At 37.5% G+C, this 24495-nt stretch overlaps 1 protein-coding gene across 2 annotated transcripts in view; it reads right to left on the reverse strand.

The window, feature by feature from the left end:
* WDR72 (WD repeat domain 72) overlaps positions 1-24495 on the reverse strand; it is a gene marked incomplete at both ends in the record, with an annotated part of 189711 nt that overhangs the window by 111190 nt on the left and 54026 nt on the right. For both annotated transcript variants that reach the window (XM_082649500.1, XM_082649499.1), the window contains one exon: positions 22627-22829. In XM_082649500.1, the coding sequence (XP_082505626.1) occupies positions 22627-22829 (203 nt within the window). The remainder of the gene's footprint in view (positions 1-22626; positions 22830-24495) is intronic.

Below are 24495 nucleotides of genomic sequence, written 5' to 3' on the forward strand. Positions count from 1 at the left end.
TTTGATGTTAAAAAACTCAGCCCCAAATAATAATTTCCTTTTCTTGCTGCAACTATGCAATAGCTTCTTCTTCCTGACACCCCCTTTCCGCTAATCCGATTCCTAAATAGGTCTTTTGCAGTAGCTGTTTGCTTTGCCTAGAAAATTCTCCCCTCTGCTAGCCACATGGCTGGCCACATCTAGCCAGACAGTACAAATGCTACCTTCTCCTCTGACCTTCTGTAACTACTCTGCCTAAAGTAAAGCCCCAGGCCCTCTCTGTCACATTGTCTGTTGTTAATTCACTGCAAAGCCTTAATCACTATCTGACATTCTTTTTCTGTTTAATTAATTTTTATGGGAGTATAGTTGCTTTACAATGTTGTGTTAGCTTCTACTGCACAGCAAAATGAACCAGCCATACATATACATATATCCCTTCCCTTTTGGATTTCCCTCCAATTTAGGTCACCACAGTGCATTAAGTAGAGCTCCCTGTGCTATACAGTATGTTCCCATCAGTTGTCTATTTTATACATAGTATCAATAGTGTATATGTGTCAATCCCAATCTCCCAATTCCTCCCACCCCACCCCCTTCCCCCTTGATATCCATACATTTGTTCTCTACGTCTGCTTTGCAAATAAGGTCATCTATACCATTTTTCTAGATTCCACATATATGCGTTAATATACCATATTTGTTTTTCTCTTTCTGACTTACTTCACTCTTTATGACGCTCTCTAGGTTCATCTACATCTCTACAAATGACCCAATTTTGTTCCTTTTTATGGCTAACATTCCATTATATATATGTACCACATCTTCTTTATCCATTTCTCTGTTGATGGACATTTACGTTGCTTCCATGTCCTGGCTATTGTAAATAGTGCTATGAACATTGGGGTGCATGTGTCTTACTGAATTGGTTTTCTCAAGGTATATGCCCAGTAGTGGGATTGCTGGGTCATATGGTAGTTCTATTTTAGCTGTTTAAGGAACCTCGATACTGTTCTCAGTAGTGGCTGTATCAATTTACATTCCCACCAACACTGTATGAGGGTTCCCTTTTCTCCACACCTTCTCCAGCATTTATTCTTTGCAGTATTTTTGATCATGGTCATTCTGACCAGTGTGAGGTGATACCTCATTGCAGTTTTGATTTGCATTTCTCTAATAATTAGTGATGCTGAGCATCTTTTCATGTGTTTGTTGCCCATCTCTATGTCTTCTTTAGAGAAATGTCTATTTAGGTCTTCCACCCATTTTTGGATTGGGTTCTTTGTTTTTTTGATATTGAGCTGCATGAGCTGCTTGTATACATGGAGATTAATCCTGTGTCAGTTGCTTCCTTTGTGAATATTTTCTCCCATTCTCAGGGTTGTCTCTTCATCTTGTTTATGGTTTCCTTTGCTGTGCAAAAGCTTATAAATTTAATCTTTTTTTTAACAACCTTATTGGAGTATAATTGCTTTACAATGGTGTGTTAGTTTCTGCTTTATAACAAAGTGAATCAGTTATACATATACATATGTTCCCATATCCCTTCCCTCTTGTCTCTCCCTCCCTACCACCCTGCCTATCCCACCCCTCTAGGTGGTCACAAATCACCGAGCTGATCCCCCTGTGCTATGCGGCTGCTTCCCGCTAGCTATGTATTTTAATTTTGGTAGTGTATATATGTCCATGCCACTCTCTCACTTTGTCACAGCTTACCCTTCCCCCTTCCCATATCCCCAAGTCCATTCTCTAGTAGGTCTGTGTCTTTATTCCCATCTTGCCCCTAGGTTCTTCATGACCTTTTTTTTTCTTTTTCTGAGATTCCATATGTATGTGTTAGCATACGGTATTTGTTTTTCTCTTTCTGACTTACTTCACTCTGTATGACAGACTCTAGGTCCATCCACCTCACTACAAATAACTCAATTTCGTTTCTTTGTATGGCTGAGTAATATTCCATTGTATATATGTGCCACATCTTCTTTATCCATTCATCTGTTGATGGACACTTAGGTTGCTTCCATGTCCAGGCTATTGTAAATAGAGCTGCAATGAACATTTTGGTACATGACTCTTTTTGAATTCTGGTTTTTTCAGGGTATATGCCCAGTAGTGGGATTGCTGGGTCGTATGGTATTTCTATTCCTAATTTTTAAGGAACCTCCATACTGTTCTCCATAGTGGCTGTATCAATTTACATTCGCACCAAAAGTGCAAGAGTGTTCCCTTTTCTCCACACCCTCTCCATCATTTATTGTTTCTAGATTTTTTGATGATGTCCATTCTGACCAGTGTGTTTCTCTAATGATTAATGATGTTGAGCATTCTTTCATGTGTTTGTTGGCAACCTCTATATCTTCTTTGGAGAAATGTCTATTTAGGTCTTCTGCCCATTTTTGGATTGGATTGTTTGTTTTTTGGATATTGAGCTGCATGAGCTGCTTGTAAATTCTGGAGATTAATCCTTTGTCAGTTGCTTCATTTGCAAATATTTTCTCCCATTCTGAGGGTTGTCTTTTCACCTTGTTTATGGTTTCCTTTGCTCTGCAAAAGCTTTTAGGTTTCATTAGGTCCCATTTGTTTATTTTTGGTTTTATTTCCACTTCTCTAGGAGGTGGGTCATAAAGGATCTTGCTGTGATTTATGTCATAGAGTGTTCTGCCTATGTTTTCCTCTAAGAGTTTGATAGTCTCTGGCCTTATATTTGGATCTTTAATCCATTTTGAGTTTATTTTTGTGTATGGTGTTAGGGAGTGTTCTAATTTCATACTTTTACATGTACCTGTCCAGTTTTCCCAGCACCACTTATTGAAGAGGCTGTCTTTTCGCCACTGTATATTCTTGCCTCCTTTATCAAAGATAAGGTGACCATATGTGCATGGGTTTATGTCTGGGCTTTCTATCCTGTTCCATTGATCTATATTTCTGTTTTTGTGCCAGTACCATACTGTCTTGATTACTGTAGCTTTGTAGTATAGTCTGAAGTCAGGGAGCCTGATTGCTCCAGCTTCACTTTTCGTTCACAAGATTGCTTGACCTATTCGGGGTCGTTTGTGTTTCCATACAAATTGTGAAATTCTTTGTTCTAGTTCTGTGAAAAATGCCAGTGGTAGTTTGATAGGGATTGCATTAAATGTGTAGATTGCTTTGGGTAGTAGAGTCATTTTCACAATGTTGATTCTTCCAATCCAAGAACGTGGTATATCTCTCCATCTGTTTGTATCATCTTTAATTTCTTTCATCAGTGTCTTATAATTTTCTGCATACAGGTCTTTTGTCTCCTTAGGTATGTTTATTCCTAGATATTTTATTCTTTTGGTTGCAATGGGAAATGGGAGTGTTTTCTTAATTTCACTTTCAGAATTTTCATCATTAGTGTACAGGAATACCAGAGATTTCTGCACATTAATTTTGTATCCTGCTACATTACCAAATTCATTGATTAGCTTTAGTAGTTTTCTGGTAGCATCTTTAGGATTCTCTATGTATAGTATCATGTCATCTGCAAACAGTGACAGCTTTACTTCTTCTTTTCCAACTTGGATTCCTTTTATTTCCTTTTCTTCTCTGATTACTGTGGCTAAAACTTCCAAAACTATGTTGAATAAGAGTGGTGAGAGTGGGCAACCTTGTCTTGTTCCTCGTCTTAGTGGAAATTCTTTCAGTTTTTCACCATTGAGGATGATGTTGGCTGTGGGTTTGTCATATATGACCTTTATTATGTTGAGGAACGTTCCCTCTATGCCGTTCTGCAGGGTTTTTTTATCATAAATGGGTGTTGAATTTTGTCAAAAGCTTTCTCTGCATCTATTGAGATGATCATACAGTTTTTCTCCTTCAATTTGTTAATATGGTATATCACGTTTATTGATTTGCATATATTGAAGAATCCTTGCATTCCTGGAATAAACCCCACTTGATCAGGGTGTAAGATCCTTTTAATGTGTTGTTGGATTCTGTTTGCCAGTATTTTGTTGAGGATTTTTGCATGTATGTTCATCAGTGATATTAGCCTGTAGTTTTCTTTCTTTGTGACATCTTTGTTGGTTTTTGTATCAGGGTGACGGTGGCCTCGTAGAATGAGTTTGGGAGTGTTCCTCCCTCTGCTGTATTTTGGAAGAGTTTGAGAAGGATAGGTGTTAGCTCTTCTCTAAATGTGTGATAGAATTCGCCTGTGAAGCCATCTGGTCCCGGGCTTTTGTTTGTTGGAAGATTCTTAATCACAGTTTCAATTTCAGTGCCTGTGATTGGTCTGTTCATATTTTCTATTTATTCCTGGTTCAGTCTTGGCAGATTGTGCATTTCTAAGAATTTGTCCATTTCTTCCAGGTTGTCCATTTTATTGGCATAGAGTTGCTTGTAGTAATCTCTCATGATCTTTTGTATTTCTGCAGTGTCAGTTGTTACTTCTCCTTTTTCATTTCTAATTCTATTGATTTGAGTCTTCTCCCTTTTTTTCTTGATGAGTCTGGCTAATGGTTTATCAATTTTGTTTATCTTCTCAAAGAACCAACTTTTAGTTTTATTGATCTTTGCTGTCGTTTCCTTCATTTCTTTTTCATTTATTTCTGATCTAATCTTTATGATTTCTTTCCTTCTGCTAACTTTGGGGGTTTTTTTGTTTTTCTTTCTCTAATTGCTTTAGGTGCAAGGTTAGGTTGTTTGTTTGAGATGTTTCCTATTTCTTACAGTAGGATTGTATTGCTATAAACTTCCCTCTTAGAACTGCTTTTGCTGCATCCCATAGGTCTTGGGTCATCGTGTTTTCATTGTCATTTGTTTCTAGGTATTTTTTGATTTCCTCTTTGATTTCTTCAGTGATCACTTGGTTATTAAGTAGTGTATTGTTTAGCCTCCATGTGTTTGTAATTTTTACAGATCTTTTCCTGTAATTGATATCTAGTCTCATAGCGTTCTGGTTGGAAAAGATACTTTATACGGTTTCAATTTTCTTCAATTTACCAAGGCTTGATTTGTGACCCAAGATATGATCTATCCTGGAGAATGTTCCATCAGCACTTGAGAAAAATGTGTATTCTGTTGTTTTTGGATGGAATGTTCTATAAATATCAATTAAGTCCATCTTGTTTAATGTATCACTTAAAGCTTGTGTTTATTTATTTATTTTTATTTTGGATGATCTGTCCATTGGTGAAAGTGGGGTGTTAAAGTCCCCTACTATTTTTGTGTTACTGTCAGTTTCCCCTTTTATGGCTGTTAGTATTTGCTTTATGTATTGAGGTGCTCCTATGTTGGGTGCATAAATATTTACAATTGTTATATGTTCTTCTTGGATTGATCCCTTGATCATTATATAGTGTCCTTCTTTGTCTCTTGTAATAGTCTTTATTTTAAAGTCTATTTTGTCTGATATGAAATTGCTACTCCAGCTTTCTTTTGATTTCCATTTGCAAGGAATATCTTTTTCCATCCCCTCACTTTCAGTCTGTATGTGTCCCTAGGTCTGAAGTGGGTCTCTTGTAGACAGCATATATATGGGTCTTGTTTTTGTATCCATTCAGCCAGTCTGTGTCTTTTGGTGGGAGCATTTAATCCATTTACATTTAAGGTAATTATCGATATGTATGTTCCTATTCCCATTTTCTTAATTGTTTTGGGTTTGTTATTGTAGGTCTTTTCCTTCTCTTGTGCTTCTTGCCTAGAGAAGTTCCTTTAGCAGTTGTTGTAAAGCTGGTTTGGTGGTGCTGAACTCTCTCAGCTTTTCCTTGTCTGTAAAAGTTTTAATTTCTCTGTCAAATCTGAATGAGATCCTTGCTGGGTAGAGTAATCTTGGTTGTAGGTTTTTCTCCTTCATCACTTTGAATATGTCCTGCCTCTCCCTTCGGCTTGCAGAGTTTCTGCTGAAAGATCAGCTATTAACCTTATGGGGATTCCCTTGTGTGTTATTAGTTGTTTTTCCCTTGCTGCTTTTAATATGTTTTCTTTGTATTTAATTTTTAATAGTTTGAATAATATGTGTCTTCGCTTGTTTCTCCTTGGATTTATCCTGTATGGGATTCTCTGTTCTTCCTGGACTTGATTAACTATTTCCTTTCCATATTAGGGAAGTTTTCAACTATAATCTCTTCAAATATTTTCTCAGTCCCTTTCTTTTTCTCTTCCTCATCTAGGACCCCTATAATTTGAATGTTGGTGCATTTAATGTTGTCCCAGAGGTCTCTGAGACTGTCCTAAGTTCTTTTCATTCTTTTTTCTTTATTCTGCTCTGCAGTAGTTATTTCCACTATTTTATCTTCCAGGTCACTTATCCGTTCTTGTGCCTCAGTTATTCTGCCATTGATTCCTTCTAGAGAGTTTTTAATTTCATTTATTGTGTTGTTCATCATTGTTTGTTTGCTCTTTAGTTCTTCTAGGTCCTTGTTAAACGTTTCTTGTATTTTCTCCATTCTGATTCCAAGATTTTGGATCATCTTTACTATAATTACTCTGAAGTCTTTTTCAGGTAGACTGCCTGTTTCCTCTTCATTTGTTTGGTCTGGTGGGTTTTTACCTTGCTCCTTCATCTGCTGTGTGTTTTTCTATCTTCTCATTTGGCTTAACTTACTGTGTTTGGGGTCTCCTTTTTGCAGGCTGCAGGTTCGTAGTTCCCTTTGTTTTTGGTGTCTCTCCCCAGTGGCTAAGGTTGGTTCAGTGGGTTGTGTAGGCTTCCTGGTGGAGGGGACTAGTGCCTGTGTTCTGGTGGATGAGGCTGGATCTTGTCTTTCTGGTGGACAGGTCCACGTCTGGTAGTGTGTTTTGGGGTGTCTGTGGCCTTATTATGATTTTAGGCAGCCTCTCTGCTAATGGATGTGGCTGTGTTCTTGTCTTGCTAGTTGTTTGGCATAGGGTATCCAGCACTGTAGCTTGCTGGTCGTTGAGTGAAGCTGGGTGTTGGTGTTGAGATGGAGATTTCTGGGATATGTTTGCCGTTTGATATTACGTGGAGCCGGGAGGTCTCTTGTGGACCAGTGTCCTGAAGTTGGCTCTCCCACCTCAGAGGCACAGCACTGACTCCTGGCTGGAGCACCAAGAGCCTTTCATCCACACGGCTCAGAATAAAAGGGAGAAAAAATAGAAAGTAAGAAAGAGGATGAAATAAAATAAAATTAAATAAAGTAAAATAAAATAGTTATTAAAATAAAAAATAATTATTAAGAAAAAGTTTTAAAACGTAAAAAAACAAAACAAAACAACGGACAGACAGACCCCTAGGACAAATGGTGAAAGCAAAGTTATACAGACCAAATCACACACAGAAGCATACACATACACACTTACAGAAAGTTAAAAAGCGAAAAAAAATATATATATATATCATTGCCCCCAAAGTCTACCTCCTCAATTTGGGATGATTTGTTGTCTATTCAGGTATTCAGGTATACAGGTATTCCACAGATGCAGGGTACATCAAGGTGATTGTGGAGATTTAATCCGCTACTCCTGAGGCTGCTGGGAAAAATTTCCCTTTCTCTTCTTTGTTCGCACAGCTCCTGGGGTTCAGCTTTGGATTTGGACCCGCCTCTGCATGTAGGTTGCCTGAGGGCGTCTGTTCTTCACTCAGACAGGATGGGGTTAAAGGAGCAGCTGCTTCGGGGGCTCTGGCACACTCAGGCTGGGAGGATGGAGGGGTACAGATGCGGCGGCAGAGGCCAGTGTGACGTTGCGCCAGCCTGAGGCGCGCCGTGCGTTCTCCCAGGGAAGTTGTCCCTGGATCACGGGACCCTGGCAGTGGTGGGGGTTGCACAGGCTCCCGGGAGGCGCGGTGTGGAGAGTGACCTGTGCTCGTACACAGGCTTCTTGGTGGCGGCAGCAGCAGCCTTAGCGTCCCATGCCCGTCTCTGGGGTCCGCGCTGCTCGCGCCTATCTCTGGAGCTCCTTTAAGCAGTGCTCTTAATCCCCTCTCCTCGTGCACCAGGAAACAAAGAGGGAAGAGAAAGTCTCTTGCCTCTTCAGCAGTTCCAGACCTTTTCCTGGTCTCCGTCCTGGCTAGCTGTGGCACACTAGCCCCTTTCAGGCTGTGTTCTCGCAGCCAACCCCTGTCCTCTCCCTGCGATCCGACCGAAGCCCGAGCCTCAGCTCCCAGCCCTGCACATCCCGGCAGGTGAGAAGACAAGCCTCTCGGGCTGGTGAGTGCTGGTCGGCACCGGTCCTCTGTGCGGGAATCTCTCTGCTTTACCCTCCGCACCCCTGTTGCTGTGCTCTCCTCCGCGGCTCCGAAGCTTCCCCTCTCCGCCACCCACAGTCTCTGCCCGCAAAGGGGCTTAGTAGTGTGTGGAAACCTTTCCTCCTTCACAGCTCCCTCCCACTGCTGCAGGTCCCGTCCCTATTCTTTGTCTCTGTTTTTTCTTTTTTCTTTTGCCCTACCCAGGTACGTGGGGAGTTTCTTGCCTTTTGGGAGGTCTGAGGTCTTCTGCCAGCATTCAGTAGATGTTCTATAGGAGCAGTTCCACCTGTAGATGTATTTCTGATGTATCTGTGGGGAGGAAGGTGATCTCCGCGTCTTACTCTTCTGCCATCTTGAACCTGCCTAATCTTCTTTTAAAAAATTACAGTCCATCTCCTCTTACTAGAAATGTGTCATGAGTGCCAAGACTTTGTTGAAATTCTTAGTATCAAGAAGACTGTCTGACACATAGTAGGTGTTCAATGGATATTTGCTGAATGAATAAAAGATTCTGTTCTGCATTCCACACTACAAAACTTACATAATGTATAGACATAGCAATTCTTTCAAGTAGCTTAAGGTCTAGTTGAGAATATAAGACATATATATACTTGTAAAATAACCAGGCAATCCATAGTTAACTTACAAGTGTTTAACCAGTGCATGTTAAATAGCATGCAGATATTGTAGTATGGGTAGGATTTGACTAGGTGGAGAGAAGAGCACCTCCTGTGCATGAGATTAGGCAAGAAGAGATGTGTGCAGAGTGGAATCAGTAGGGCAACCGTGTGGAGGGGCACTGACCTGCCTGCCATTACGAAGATACCTTCTCCCTAGAGGAGGAGCAAATCTTACAAGGAAGAAGAGCAAATCCCATGACGATTGGTGTCTCCTCGGGCTGTTAACCCAGCACACTACCCTATGTTCTCACAATAAGGGGTTACCTAAAGCATTTACTGTCATACATATCAAGGAGTAGAATCAGCCCTCTCTTCACCAACCTCTGATGAGAGGTTCAGCAATTTTCAAATGATCTATGAAAGTAGGAAGTGATGTCGGCCACTTGAGGGATGGAGGATTGTGCCAGAGACTTTGCATCTGGGAAATGAAACATAAATCAGGCCTCTTCATATTTATTACACTTACATTTCTAAAAGTTATTACAAACCTGTGATTAGACTGTTGCTGGCTTCAGGGATTTTCTGTCAAGGGGAGGGCTTAGTAAAGTAATTATTTGAGGGAAGCAGAGGGCTCATGATATACAGTACAATCCTCAGGCTATTTTTGAGTGCTTATTTTAGATAACTTTGTTACTAAAAAAAATAGTCTGAAATTTAAGGCAAGTGAATAGGGCAATAACAAATTTTGCTGGTGTAAGAAACCATTTAACTACACTACCTTTTAATCTTCCTTTGTGAGTCTATATCAGCTCACCATTGTGCCTATCTTACCTGTAGTGAATCATTCCTCCCTAATGTGCTAAATAGCCTAAATTTCATTACCAGTTTTAATAAACTTTTTCTTATAAGCTTTTGTATTGGTTTGGACTGGTCTAAATATCGATATGCCTTTCAAACTTTTGAATTGATTGAAACTTGTGTCTAAATATCAGTGGGGTAAGAGTTGTGTTTCAACAACCTCTTTGCTATTATTAACTTTTTTTTTTTTTGCTAGATCACTCCCCTCTGTAAAATCAAGTCACACATAAAAACCCAATTTGGACTTTAAGCAATTGACTGACAAAGTAAATACCCATGGGGTTGGGGGGGGGGCATTCATTTTCATTGTTTCTGTTACAACTCAAAAAAGGACATATTCTTCACTTTCTTACCATGTATTTTTCATGTTTCAACTTTAGTAATTTTTAGTCCATGTGTTTATTCAACAAATATTTTCTGAAAATCTGCCTTGTGTCCAACATATGCAGGTGATGACGATACCATGATAAACTGACAGCATATCACTGCCCATTTTGAGATTATACTGTTGTGGAAGGTGGGGAAAATAAAAAATGAAATAAATAGGATGCTGAGACAGAGAATAAGGAGAGGTGGGCTGCTACATACTTTATGGAAAATGACATTGAAGCTTAGACTTCAAGGTGAAGAATCAGAGGGGAAATATTCTGGTAGCAGACAAGCAGTAGGGAGAATATGAGTTACTTTAATGAGGCCAAGTAGCTGGAGATTAAATATGTAGCTGGAGGTTATGGCCCCAAATCTACAGTTGACCTTTTCAATATCTTTTTCTTTATAATTTTGGATTTTATCTGAGGATGACTACAACTCAGATGAATAATAGTTGAATATCCATTTCTGAGGCTCTTTTCTTTCTATCCAGGTCATGCTGGTGGAAGTGGAAAGACTAATTCATAAACTGTACTGTGTGTTCAACAGATTGGAAAGTCACACAGCTGAAGAATATGTTCAATCTCCACCCAAAGATAAGCATCAAAATCAAATTTAAAGCTCAGAAGTTATGCTAACAGTAGATATTGTCCCCAGCTTAGGAGCTACAATAAAAATTACATAAAAATAATACTGATTAACAATTTGAAATTTATTAACATCCTGAAATATTAAAGGAGATATTTTCTAGGTTTTGACTGCTTGCAGGTGTCCAGCATGTGGAACTCGCTGAAGGAACAGACAGGGTGAAAAGGTCCCAAAGAGAAACAAGAGTTTGATTCAAACTTCAGAAACGATTAGTACCAGGATAGCTAGTCAGGGCACTTAAGCAGATGTTGAATGTTACAGAACCAGAAGAAGAGAGTAATAGTCCTAAGACAGCAGTCACCCTGAATTAGAATGATTCCCATCTATAAGCAGAATTGTAAGATTGCCCCCAGTATTCTCAAAACCTGGCAAAGCATATCTTCTTCCAGTTATCTAACCAAACAGTAATCTAGGTACTGCCATGAAGGGATTGTGCTGATGTAATTAAGGTTCCAAATCAGTTGACTTTAAGATAGGAAGGTTATCTGAGTTGTCCTGACTTAATCACATTGAGTTTTTGAAAGCAGAGAGTTTTTTATGGCTGGTGGCTGAGGGGGAAGTCAGAGATTCAGAGTACTAGAGGGACTCCCTACATAAGAAGTTCTCCACTGCTGGCTTGAAGATGAAAAGACTGTATGTCAAGGAATGTGTGGGCCCCCTGGTCAACAGTCAGGGGGACTGTCCTACAGGGACTCCTGTTCTACAACCAGAAGGAAATGAATTCTGCCAATAACCTGAATAAGCTTGGAAGAGGACCCCAGCCTCAGATGATACAGCAACTGCAGCCCACACCTGGATTTCAGTCACATGAGACTCTGAGCAAAGAACCCAGTGTCATGCCAGATTCCTGGCACAGAAGAAATGGTGATATAATAAGTGTAATTTGTTCTAAACCCTTACATTTGTGGCAATTTGCTACATAGCAACAGAAAACTAAAACACCTTCATCTCAAAGGGTTCAGGTAGAAGAAGCCAGAGTGGTCATTAGTGAGACCACTGGTTCCCAAAAAGAGGCAACCTGGAAGGCAGATGTATACTAAGGAGGGTGATCAGACAGAGAAAAGAAAAATCAGAGCTCCAAGCAAAAGCTAAATCCTATCAACTAATCACAGAAAGGCCAGGGAATTCTGAAATTCTGGGACTATAAAAATATCCAAAACCAACTTTTAGTACACCAGATCCCAAGCTCTGCTGGCAAAGAATCTTCAAGAAGATGGGATGGGGAAGTGAAGAGAGGACAACACAGGAACTCAACCATGAGAGAAATCTGGCAGGTCAAAGTCTGGCTACAGGATCCATCCACAAGTGGATTCAGCTATACTGACACTGAGAGAGCAGAGACAGGAACCAGAAAGTCTCAGTTTCGGCTCTAAACCCAATTTACTGTGTGATTCAATCACGACTGGGCTCCTAAATTCTCCTAAGAAGGGAGAGAACAGATAATATGACCACTTCTGGTTCTAACAGGCTACAATGCTAAAACTAGGAATAAAGGGTCTGATGAACCTGTCTCCCTCCATTACTACGTTTTAGGCATCCAGATTATTATTTTAGTTCAAGGAGCAAAAAAGGAAGTAAGACATTTGCTACCAGAGCCTAAATGTAGAGGGCCAAGTTTTGTATAATGAGACCTCTAGTGGGAGCTGGGAAGAAAGTAGTAAAGGTGAGTACAACTTCATATTTTGTAAGCTTTCATAATAGCTTTCTAAAAACCAGCAGGTCTCAGACAACATGTGAAGACAAAAAAATAAAACCTAAAATTTTCAGTTATATTTGGATGTGCATGAAGTTAAACACGTGTATAAGAAAGGCCCTGCTGCTCACAGCAGCCTCTTATGACCATTTTTTAAATATCTGGTAGGAATAATCATACCTGGACCAAAAGCTTACGCAGCATATTTCAATTTAGGATAAAAGCTGTTTCCAGACTAATATGAGCTTCATAGTATGCAGAAAATTACAAAAGATGTAATTTATGTCATTATTTGTATTTAATGTCATGAATGCCATTTGGGGATACAGAGAACTGGTTGTGCCTTCAGGATGTCACTATTAAAACCCAATTCAGAAAAATGGATGAGCATATTAGCTGGATATATTTTTCAGTAAGTTCATGCTCTTAGTTTCAATGAATAAAGCTAAAGTTTGTTGTTGTTGTTACCATCTTTATTGGAGTATAATTGCTTTACAATGGTGTGTTAGTTTCTGCTGTATAACAAAGTGAATCAGCTATACATATACATATATAGCCATATCTCCTCCCTCTTGCATCTCCCTCCCACCCTCCCTATCCCACACCTCTAGGTGGTCACAAAGCACCGAGCTAATCTCCCTGTGCTATGTGGCTGCTTCCCACTAACTATTTTACATTTGGTAATGTATATATTTCAGTGCCACTCTCTCACTTCGTCCCAGCTTACCCTTCCCCCTTATGGACAACCTGGAAGAAATGGAAAAATTCTTAGAAAAGTACAAACTTCCAAGACTGAACCAGGAAGAAATAGAAAATATGAACAGACCAATCACAAGCACAGAAATTGAAACTGTGATTAAAAATCTTCCAGCAAACACAAGCCCAAGACCAGATGCTTCACAGGTGAATTCTATCAAACATTTAGAGAAGAGCTAACACCCATTCTTCTCAAACTCTTCCAAAATATAGCAGAGGAAGGAACATTCCCAAACTCATTCTACAAAGCCACCATCACCCTGATACCAGAACCAGACAAAGATGTCACAAAGAAAGAAAACTACAGGCCAATATCACTGATGAACATAGATGCAAAAATCCTCAACAAAATACCAGCAAACAGAATCCAACAGCACATTAAAAGGATCATACACCATGATCAAGTGGGGTTTATCCCAGGAATGCAAGGATTCTTCAATATACGCAAATCAATCAATGTGATACACCATATTCACAAACTGAAGGATAAAAACCATATGATAATCTCAATAGATGCAGAAAAACTTTCAACAAAATTCAACACCGATTTATATCAAAAACTCTCCAGAAAGTGGACATAGAAGGAACCTACCTCAACCATATATGACAAACCCACAGCCAGCATCATTCTCAATGGTGAAAAACTGAAACCATTTCCATTAAGATCAGGAACAAGACAAGGATGTCCACTCTCACTGCTGTTATTCAACATAGTTTTGGAAGTTTTAGTCACAGCAATCAGAGAAGAAAAAGAAATAAAAGGAATCCAAATCACAAAAGAAGAAGTAAAGCTGTCACTGTTTCAGATGACATGATACTATACATAGAGAATCCTAAAGATGCTACCAGATGGCTACTAGATCTAATCAATGAATTTGGTAAAGTAGCAGGATACAAAATTAATGCACAGAAATCTCTTGCATTCCTATACATTAACGACGAAAAATCTGAAAGAGAAATTAAGGAAACAATCCGACTTACCACTGCAACAAAAAGAATAAAATACCTAGGAATAAACCTTCCTAAGGAGACAAAAGACCTGTATGCAGAAAACTGTAAGACACAGGTGAAAGAAATTAGAGACAATACAAACAGATGGAGAGATATACCATGTTCTTGGACTGGAAGAATCAACATTGTGAAAATGAATATACTACCCAAAGCAATCTACAGATTCAAAGCTAAAGTCTTCATACATACACTTTGTTTTTACCAACATAGGGGAAATATTCCATGAGAAGAGATGCTTTCTTTTCTGAGAATTGCTTCCTGTTACATTTTTGCATTTGCTGCTCTCTTAGGGCCAGTTTCAACATAAGTCATTGGTACAGAAGGAGTGCTCCTGTTGGGATTCCTTTAAATGGGTCCAGATGGTACTCTCAGTCTATAAGTGGCATTACCAGCTTTCAAAAAGAAAGGTTTTATTCTCTTTCATTTCTTTCCTGTTATAAGCCACTAACCCTTATAGTTAACTCAACATCTGAATTTCTATAAACTTCATTTTTTACTCCTCAAAATATCATCCATTGTAGTAGTCATCAAAAATAGGATATAAACAGAAAATATTCCTGATGTCAGACAATGAATTGGTTACCAAGAAAACTCCAATTTTCTGTAAGGAGTAACATTTACCATCATCTTTTAATCAGAACCAGCAATTTGCTCAATAACAGAACATCTAAATCCACTGGAGTGAATTTGTATCCCAGAAGATTTAGACCTCTTTCAGTAAGTTGAATAGGTCCATCTTTAGGTCCTACAAGAACCCGGCCTTAACAAATTTGGCAAGTCACAGGGTTTCTGTTTTTGTTTTGCTTTTAATTACAACTCAGAAAAAAAAAATACGTAGGAAAGAAAAGAAATGAGGGAGAAACAAAAAGTCTCTAAATGGTTATGGTGGGTAATATGGTAGGTACATTATTACATAATATATATTTTCTAAAATATCCCTATAAAATTATTGTGCAAATGGTGTCAAATTTAAAGACATGCTTTAATAAATTATGCTACTCTGTCCCTAGATTAATCTAAATACAAAATAAAACTGCCTGATATGTTTAACTTTTCGTCATGATTCTAAGATAGAATCCTCACCCACAAGTCAACTGATGACTATAATCAGAATATTTAATTCAAGAGAAAAGTTATAATCCTAGATTCCCATGTTTCTTACAGGATTGACTAATATTGTGGGGGTGGGGAAAAATACTGAGGTAAATCTAGCGCTAAAGAACAACATAAACATTTATTCAGTGAAAAGATTTACTTTAGAATTAACAGAAGGGATAACATTTTTTGAAACCAACTAAAATCAAAGCAGAACAAACCCTTCTTCTTGAAGAAATGAGAACTTCCTATCAGCAATTATAAAAACAATAACACTGACCTTGAATCAGCCTTACAGGTCTTTGTACACAATTATATTATCAGCTTTATGAATTTTCAGTTGCTATCTCAGCCAAAACACATAAATGCAGAGTTGGTCAGTAATAGGAAGATGGCTACTTTAACAGCTTTCACTGAAAGAGGCATTTGAGAAAGTACACATTCCACCAGCTTTTCCCATGTTAAAAATGACAGCTTTTTCAAATCCTGCTTAGCACACCTTAGATGAAGGCTTAATGACATCTCAAGTAAACAATAAAAATTCAAAATCAAGTTCAGTCAAAACTAGAAATAATTTAAATAAATTTTATCTGCAATTTAAATAATCTATATTTCCATCAGTCTGCTGAAAGGTTTTTATACCAGGAAATTTTTAAAATTAAATATTGGAATTCAAAGTAAACTCTGGAAATTTTTTTCTCATCTTGAGTACATAATTTCACCGCCTCTTCTGTATCTTAACTATAACAGCTAGCAACAGCAGAGAAAGCCAGTGAAAAAAGTCCTTGTGTGTGGTTACTGTAATTAAAAGATTCAATATCTATTACCGCCAGCCAGGTATCATAGCAACCCTGTATTGCTGAAAACGCTAGAAAAATCTTCAAAACCAACAAGACTCTGCTTTAGGGAAATCTTCAACAACACGGGGGACATTACTGGCTGTCAACATCTGTGGGTGTTGCCATGGGCACAGCCACAAAGAACCCTGCCATCTGTACAAAAAGGTACACACACAGAGAAGATGGGAGGACACAGAAGATAAACTGATAAGAGAATCAAAAAGAAGAAATAATTTCACTGGCAGTATACAATAGGCACACAATTTTGAGTCCATGTTTTACACTAATTCTTTTCTATTGTAGCTGGAGAATCCAAATTCAACTTAACTGTAATTGTGACTAAACATGAACCAGGGGGTGGAAATAATATCCTAAAACTCTGCACTTGTACCGTTTATCACAAGTCTTAATTTGAAACTCAAAGTGAATTACATTTAAAATAATACTTAAACTTCCACTTATAAACCCTTGATAGTTGTTTATAAATCTACAGAAGAGAAAAGAACAGGTTACCATGAACAAGAACCCAATATTGATTTTTCGGCAGTGCAGTAAGGCATCTCCATTCTATTTGGCTGCTGTCAAAGCCACTCTTTAACAGCTGGAGTCAAATTGCACTATTTACAGAAAGAGCCCTTGTCAAGTGGACCATAAGTAGCCTAACAATACGCTATTCAAATGGCACTTTGCCACACAAATTGCTGACTTGATGAATAACCTATGTCAATGACTAAGGCTAATATAAAAGTTTCATTTTTATGAGAGGTTTTACATTCACACATTAAGTAAGCTTTCTTTGAAGAACTATTAGGCTATATATTTCAGGCCTTTGGATGCTGAAAATAATTAAAATCTGTTTAAATACATCAAGGGAACTTGACAACATTAATATGGATCTGGTGTTAACTACATTTGTCACACGAGTCAGAACAGTGCCCTTCTGTTTCTGGCACTCCCCACCGGCACGTGCAGCACAAAGCCGGACTCAGACCAGCCGCGCACCATGAAACAGGAGCATTCTCCTTTTGTGCCTCTGATTTACATGGCCAGCGAATGTTTAGATACAAGCACGGCTTTGAAGTACTGTGAGGAAATTCAGGGTTGCTTCTGTGTGCGCGGCGGACAGCTGGAGTCATTTAATGGTGTGGGGTTCCTACTTTTCATAGTGACTCTGAGACCTCCTGAATTAGTTTTGGAACAAAGCTGTGATATGCTTTTCAGAGTTTTCCTCAACACTGAGGGAAGTTTGTATCAAAAATGCTTAAACTCATGCCACAAAGTAAGAAAAGGGATATCCTTTATAAAACAGCTACAAAAAATTGCGTATTACAGAAATTTTTTTGACTTACAGTAGTTAAAATTACCATATAAAATGCTTATGAGAAATGGTTACACTGTCAAAAACTTGCACCACTTCACATGTGTTTCAAAAAGCAAATTGACTTCTGTATTTCTCTATTGTATATTTCTCTATTCTATCTCACTAGGACAGGTGATATCATTTAGGCACTAAGTTTTGAGTTGGGATTCACTAAATCAAAATACTTAAAACAAAAATCTTAATCCAATGTTAACAGAGAGAAATTCCTATATTTTCATGAAGGGCTGGCATGTCTAATAATAAAAATCTGTTTTCTTTTAAAATTATATAAAATTGATGCAAAATATTGTCTACATTAGAAACAATAGGCATATGCTGTTTATTACATTAAAAAGAATACTGAAAATTAACTACTAATCAAAAACGTGAAAATTATCATTCTATATTCAGGATTTATCCCTATATAACACAATTGTTTTCAAATAAATATTATTTGTTCTTTTTGTAATAATTCAATTTTGATAATAAAATATAGTTTAATGAAAACTGAGTTAATCTGCAACATGCAATATTGCCACAGTGAATTATTATTTCATATTGATACATGTAAATTTGCAGGTGAAATTTTCAAATTGCACAATTAAGAAACTACTCTAGTTCCATTTTGGTTATGTTTTGGTTTCATAAAATGTAAGAGAACTAATGTTGCATTCCAATAAAGTAATATGTAGTAGTGGGATCCGATTTTCTATTGGTGGCCTACCAGTACACCATCTGTGTTTTACAAGAGGTAGCAGGATAAAGCTCTAATAAGATTTTTCAGCAAATGGCACCAAACAGGCATAACTCTAAGGTCAACTAAAGGTTAAAAAAATACAAACATATTTCTAGAAAGCTCAACTGGAACGTAAATAAATGTAAATGCATTATTTATAATCAATTTTATATATTTAGATAATGATGCATGTATAAGTGCTTTATTTAAAGAAAATTTCATTTTAAAACATCTTGCTTGGATTAGGAAGCATAATGTACACATTTGTTTCTCACAAAGGGCAGATTTTCAAACACATCAATTTCATGAATGCTGTCAGGAAACAGACTTGATACAAGGGCTTTTGGATTACATTCCTCATAGTGCAGAAGTTGGGATAAGTTGCTTTATTAAAAATTTAGATATCTAGGGAGGGGGTAGGTATTGGCTATTTTTCTAGTTCCTCCAAGTACCTCATGATTTCCAAGTCTAGAGAGGACTGACTAGATCAGAAATTGGCAAATAATGGCCAGTGAGTATCAAATGTGGTCCACTGTTTGTTTTTGTAAATAAAGTTTTATCAAAACACAACCACACTCATTTGTTTAAGTATGGTCTGTAGTGGCTTCTGTGCTCCAACAGCAGAAATGAATAGCTGCAACAGCAAAAATACGGCCTGCAAAGCCTAAAATATTTACCATCTGGTCCTTTACAAAAAAGTTTGCTTATCCCTGGTCTAGTTCAACATTTGTCCAACATAAATAAAATGCAAACTGCATGTGTAATTTTAAACTGCCTAGTAGCCATATTGAAAAACATAGAAAGAAACAGGTGCAATTGGTTTTAATAATATATTTTATTTAAGCCTATATATCCAAAACATCATTTTAACATGTGGTGTTAGCCAAATTTCAAGTGCTCCATAGCCATTTATGGTTAATGGCGGCCATATTAAACCATGTAACTCTAAAAAAGCAACCAGGGGGAGCTCTTGGGGACCCATTCTACAGAAAATCAGGTTATTTTTTTAAAAGGCATTTCCAGAACATTACAATGGGTCTAAATTGTGGCAGTTAAAATAATCCTGTTTATTTTTTTACTCATTTTACAGACAAGAAGTGTGGAAAAAGAATTTAAAACCAACCAACAGAATAATAGACAAAAAAGACCTTCCCTCGTTAAAATCTGATGAGGTAATGAAGAGTTCTGCCATGTAAAGATGATTTTAGTAAGGTTGTTTATTTTCTACTTTGAAGCTAAATTCCTCCCACTGCAATTTAAACAGTTTTTATCTTGTTTTATCCTCAGCAGAATCTGAGAAAAGCAGTTCCCCATCACTAATATGATATTGTATTCCTTTAAATCCTTTAAGACTCTGGTCCTCTCCTACCCCAAAGATTTTTCTTTGCCTAGCTGCACAAATTCAACTCCTTTGGCCTTTCTAATTGGACCCGTTTTTTAAATGTTTTATTGTATTTGTTGTTCTCTTTAAAACCTTCTCCTAAATCTATATGCACTCTTCAAATGCAAGAAGGAAAAGTGGACACAGCATCCTAATAAATGCAAAGTATTGCCAAACACAAAGAGCTCACCACACAGATATTACATGCTATTCTTCCTTTTAAACAGTTCATGCTACCATTCGAAAATATTTCACTTGTCTCTCACTGAAGTCCATACCAAAAAATTCTGAAACACAGAGTAACCCTACATTGTTCCAAATTTTACAGGCTTATTGTCCCTCATTTTTCCCAGCTCTGAAATAAGTGTGATTCCTCTTCTATAAATCTGATTTTTTTTCTTATGAAAACTAATGAAGCATTTTACTATATTAACAAAAAGGAGAATGGAGAATTTATAAGCATTCTTGAAATTTTATGCTTATCAAATTCATAAATAAAAGATTAAGATAAAACAATCTTAAAGGCTTAAGTCTAAGACGATGAGAAGAAGATATGCAGTACATAATTGGAGAAGATATAACTTAGGAGAAGCACAAATAAAAATAGCTCTACTCAACAGTAAGCTCAATAATAAGAGAAATAAAGTACATAGAACAAAGGAGGTGATAGTCCTGTCTAATTCAATTCTCCACCTCTGTAGAGAGTAAAAGTTGGAAATTGCAGTCATCTAAGGTAAAGGGCAGCAGCTAGGAAATGAAGTTGGAATCAGCCTAAGAGTAGGAAAACAAGACCCCAGCATTTTATTGCCTCCTGGAGTCAAGAAAGAAACAAAATTATATAAAGAAAATGAAATCTGTATATACTATTATCACTACCTAAAGGGTAGCTCTGAGGTCCTGCAAGAAACAGCAGTCAGTTTACCTTCTGGGAATTAAGCTAGTAAAATAGGCACTTGATGAATGAGATTTGCTCTTGCAGACCTTAGGCATATGACATGCACGAGTCAAGAGACATATCCAAGTTCTCATCCACTATTCTAGCATATAATTTCCACTATAAAATACAAATTCTATTGTGAAAGAAAAGCAACAAAGCCTCATTAAGATGGGAATGCTTGGCAGTCAGCTGGGCTCACTCACTGGGCTTTATTTACCCCAACTTTAAAATATGTAATAGAAGTGTGGTTCTGTCTCCCACTTTAGGAGACTAAGACCCTATCACTTTCAACTTCAGTTGTGAATGTTAAAAAATTTCATCATATTGATATAATTGTCCTTATAAAACATGACTTTCTGAGAATTCCCTGGTGGTCCAGTGGTTAGGACTCCGAGCTTCCACTGCAGGGGGCACAGATTGGAATCTAAGGTCCCACATGCCACACAGCATAGCCAAAAGAAAAAAAGAACATGACTTCTTCTTTCAAGTTAAGAACATGAAAAACAGATTTGGAAAATCTAAAAGCAATTAGACTAAATGAGAAAAGGAAAGAAAGGGAAAAAAAAGCTGCAGCCTAATCACTGGTTTTAACATCTGCAGGAGAAAGCATAAACAAAAGTAGCTGGCCTAAAGAGAGAAATCCAAAATTTAGAAATTTTTCAATGTATATCAGCCTTGACCAAGGGAGATAGTACCCCAGGGACTGAAAGCACAGACTGCATTATCTTCTTAGAGCTCAGTGAATGAATACCCTGGGGCTCTGACTCCATGCCCATCAAGGAATCCTCTGCTAAAATTCCACCTCCCCGCTCTCCCTCATGCCCTGTAGCTTTGCTACTGTGAGACTGTGCTGAGCAATGAACTGCCATCATATTTATTATTATACATTAAAGAATTGTCATTCTAGTTTAAATATTCATTTCTTGGGTGTTTGGTTAGTATGACTCAGTTCTCAAAAGGTTGACAAACTCTGGCCTCACTGATAAAAATCGAAATCTAGTCTTTAAACTGAAAAAGCTGAGGCTCATACGCTGGTGCCCTCACCTCCACCCCCGCTGCAGCTTTGAGGCAGAGCTTAGCAGCCAATTGGCCTTACTTAAAAAATGACACATCCTTTTGCCTCTAACTACATACATACACATGAGATAAAATAAAGTCTTATTTAAAGTCCTTATTAATGTTACTTTGAGTCTTCATAATATCATTAAAATAACGGAAAATGTTAACAACATAAAAATCAGCTAAAATTTGACTTAGAAACCCCACTTCTGGAAATATATCCCATTAAATAACACTAAGTATTAAAAAAAAAAAACTTTAGGTTCATAGTTGTGTTAGTCCTAAACTGAAGCATAAAAAACAATCCATATATTAAGCCATAGGAAAATAATTCATATCAGTATAGTATATACACAGTATAGAGCATGATGCAGCCATTAAAAAGAAACAGACATTATTATGAAAATATGTTTACATAAAAAATACTACATTATATATACGCATATAAATGCCACAGTTGCAACCTGAGGAGGGGATAACTTGGAGGTGTAGATGACAGAAGAATGGAAGAATCCCTTAAAGAAATCAGATTAAATTGCTATGTCATGTTTAGAACTGAAAAATAATCAAACTCATGCAAATTTCTGAGACACAGGTTAACGTGGCTTGAGAAAATGAATGTAAACTCCATCATTGTGTGTTAACTGAGGCCTGGAATCCTAAAGAGCTAGTGACCCTAGAGATGCTGAGTATACCAAAAGAATTGCCCAAACAATGATCCAGTTTTTCTGATGGTTTTGGGTTTACTTGTAATCAGCATTTTAAAAAGAGGTCAAATACCCAAGTGAAAAAAAAATTGATCCCGACCACAGAATATAATTTTCCCCCCTTTTCATTGAAAACCATCTAGAATTCAAGGATTAATATAAAACTGGCTCAATCTTGATAAGCCGGGACCTGTCTTATCAAAAAAGAATGCTATAGTCATTCAAAACTAATAATCACTCAAAAAGTTATTCTGATTCACCCAAGATCGCTTGTAGGTACGTCTGGTAGATGTGATCATCTCTGAGTTCTTATCTTTGTACTGATATTTAATGGCCACATATTTATGAAAGCACTTTACTTCTTACTCAGGGTTGATAATGTTCTTCGTGAGCAGCAGCTTGATTTGAACTTACCTTACATGAAGACTCCACCTGCAGACCAGGGCAAGGTATTGGCCCAAACTGGCAGGAGCTGGGGGACCTCTGTTCTACACTTTTGTGCTTACGTGTCTCTGAGGCAACTGGAAGTACAGATTCAGGCTTTAGAAGCTGTGAATCATCACAACAATTAAGAATAATCCTTGCTCTTTCTCCCCTTTCATGTCTTTCCAAAGTGCCTGGAAAACAAGATTAGAAATAAAAATTTGTGCAAAATATTTACCCCCAAATAATGAAAAGAAGAAACCACTTGTAACACAAAATCACAATTCTTTAAGTTATCATGCCTTACTATCTCCTTGCAACCAAAAAACAGCCTGGAGCTGTCTCTAAATTATTCAAATCATCATATTACAAAGGCTGAAATTATAGACTTGAAAAGCTCATCTTCCTCTTTGTGCTTTTTCGTCCACTGAAATCAACAGGGCATTCAATAGTCGTTAACAGTAAAATCTCATTATACAGTATGCAAGTGATCAATAACAAACAACTATGGAATATTTTAGTGCTGTCCCCTAGTGTTCCAACTCACAAACAACAGAGAATCCACAGTGCTTTGCTTGGGTTCCCAACCTTAAAATGTTTCTATTGGTAATACAGCATTTACGTGAATAGGGGAAATAAGAACAGAGATGCCCGAGTACCCTCAGCTTCAGGAATTCAGGCCACTCTAGGGTTTTGTTGCTGGTGGTGGTATTGCTGATATTGTTGCTGTTATATAATTTGGCTTTTATTTCTTATTTTATTCGGAGAGAAAAACATTATTTTGCCCTCTTCTCTGCCATTCTTGCAGTTTCAGAATTTCAAAGTACTGGCAATTTCAATTTACAGTTAAAAGGAACAAGTATGAAATAGAGCAAAAGTATCAGAAAACGATTCACAGAGAGTGTTTTTATAAAATACAATGTTATGACACTCAGTGGAATCTTTAGGCATCTCCCTGTGAACTGCTTTCCCTAGTCCCCTAGAGGGCATATTTCTGGCAAGTTATACCACACCACAGCAGCTCCACTACCATCCAGTGACCACAGCTATAACCTCTCCAGCAAGGTCAGGATCTTAGCCCTGGGGTTGGGGAGGTCTCTTCCTTGGGCAGCTGTCTCAGCTCTAGGGTAATGGCTGCTCCTTAAATCTGCTATTCCTATACTCTTTAGTTTTCTTTAGTTCTTATTAACCTGTCCCTCCCACTGAAATTCTTTATGGTGGTTACTAATTTTTTAATGTTAAATGATCTCTGTTCAAATTACTATGTCATTTCTCTCTCCTGATTATATCCTGATTAATATTAATATATCACAGTAAATCACTTCTGATGCAGAATGTTCCTTTAAATATATTCCTGGAATTATGGAATTTACATGACTTCAGAGATATACTTAAATTGTTAGAGAGGGTCAATAGCAAGAACAGTAGTCCTAATGTAAATAGTAACCTAGGTGGCAGGGCAGACCCCAAGGAGGTCCAACACAGGATGTCTTTTTCAATTCTAATAAGCTGCCTTTGGCAAGAGACAGAATAGTCACTACTGCCTGATATTAAAGAAATATCAGAAACTGAAGGCTTACAAAACTGCTTAATTCAACTTCTAATTTCAGGGGATCTTTTCCTTTCCAAAGTGAACTCAATGATAATTAGGTTTTTTTTTTTTTTCTTTTGCACTGTACTACATCAAGAATATGATTGAACTCACACCTACTCTTCATTTGGATCAATCTGAACATGATAAGGAAATATGCAGAGACATATGTGAGTTAAATATTATTGAAAGTGACAATACCATTTCCTCCCTCAAAGTAGATGTGCAAAAAATACCATAAAATCTACCCCAAGTAAAATATTCATTGT

This window comes from Grampus griseus (genome assembly GCF_964374135.1).
Source record: "Grampus griseus genome assembly, chromosome: 2".
NCBI lineage: Eukaryota > Metazoa > Chordata > Mammalia > Artiodactyla > Delphinidae > Grampus > Grampus griseus.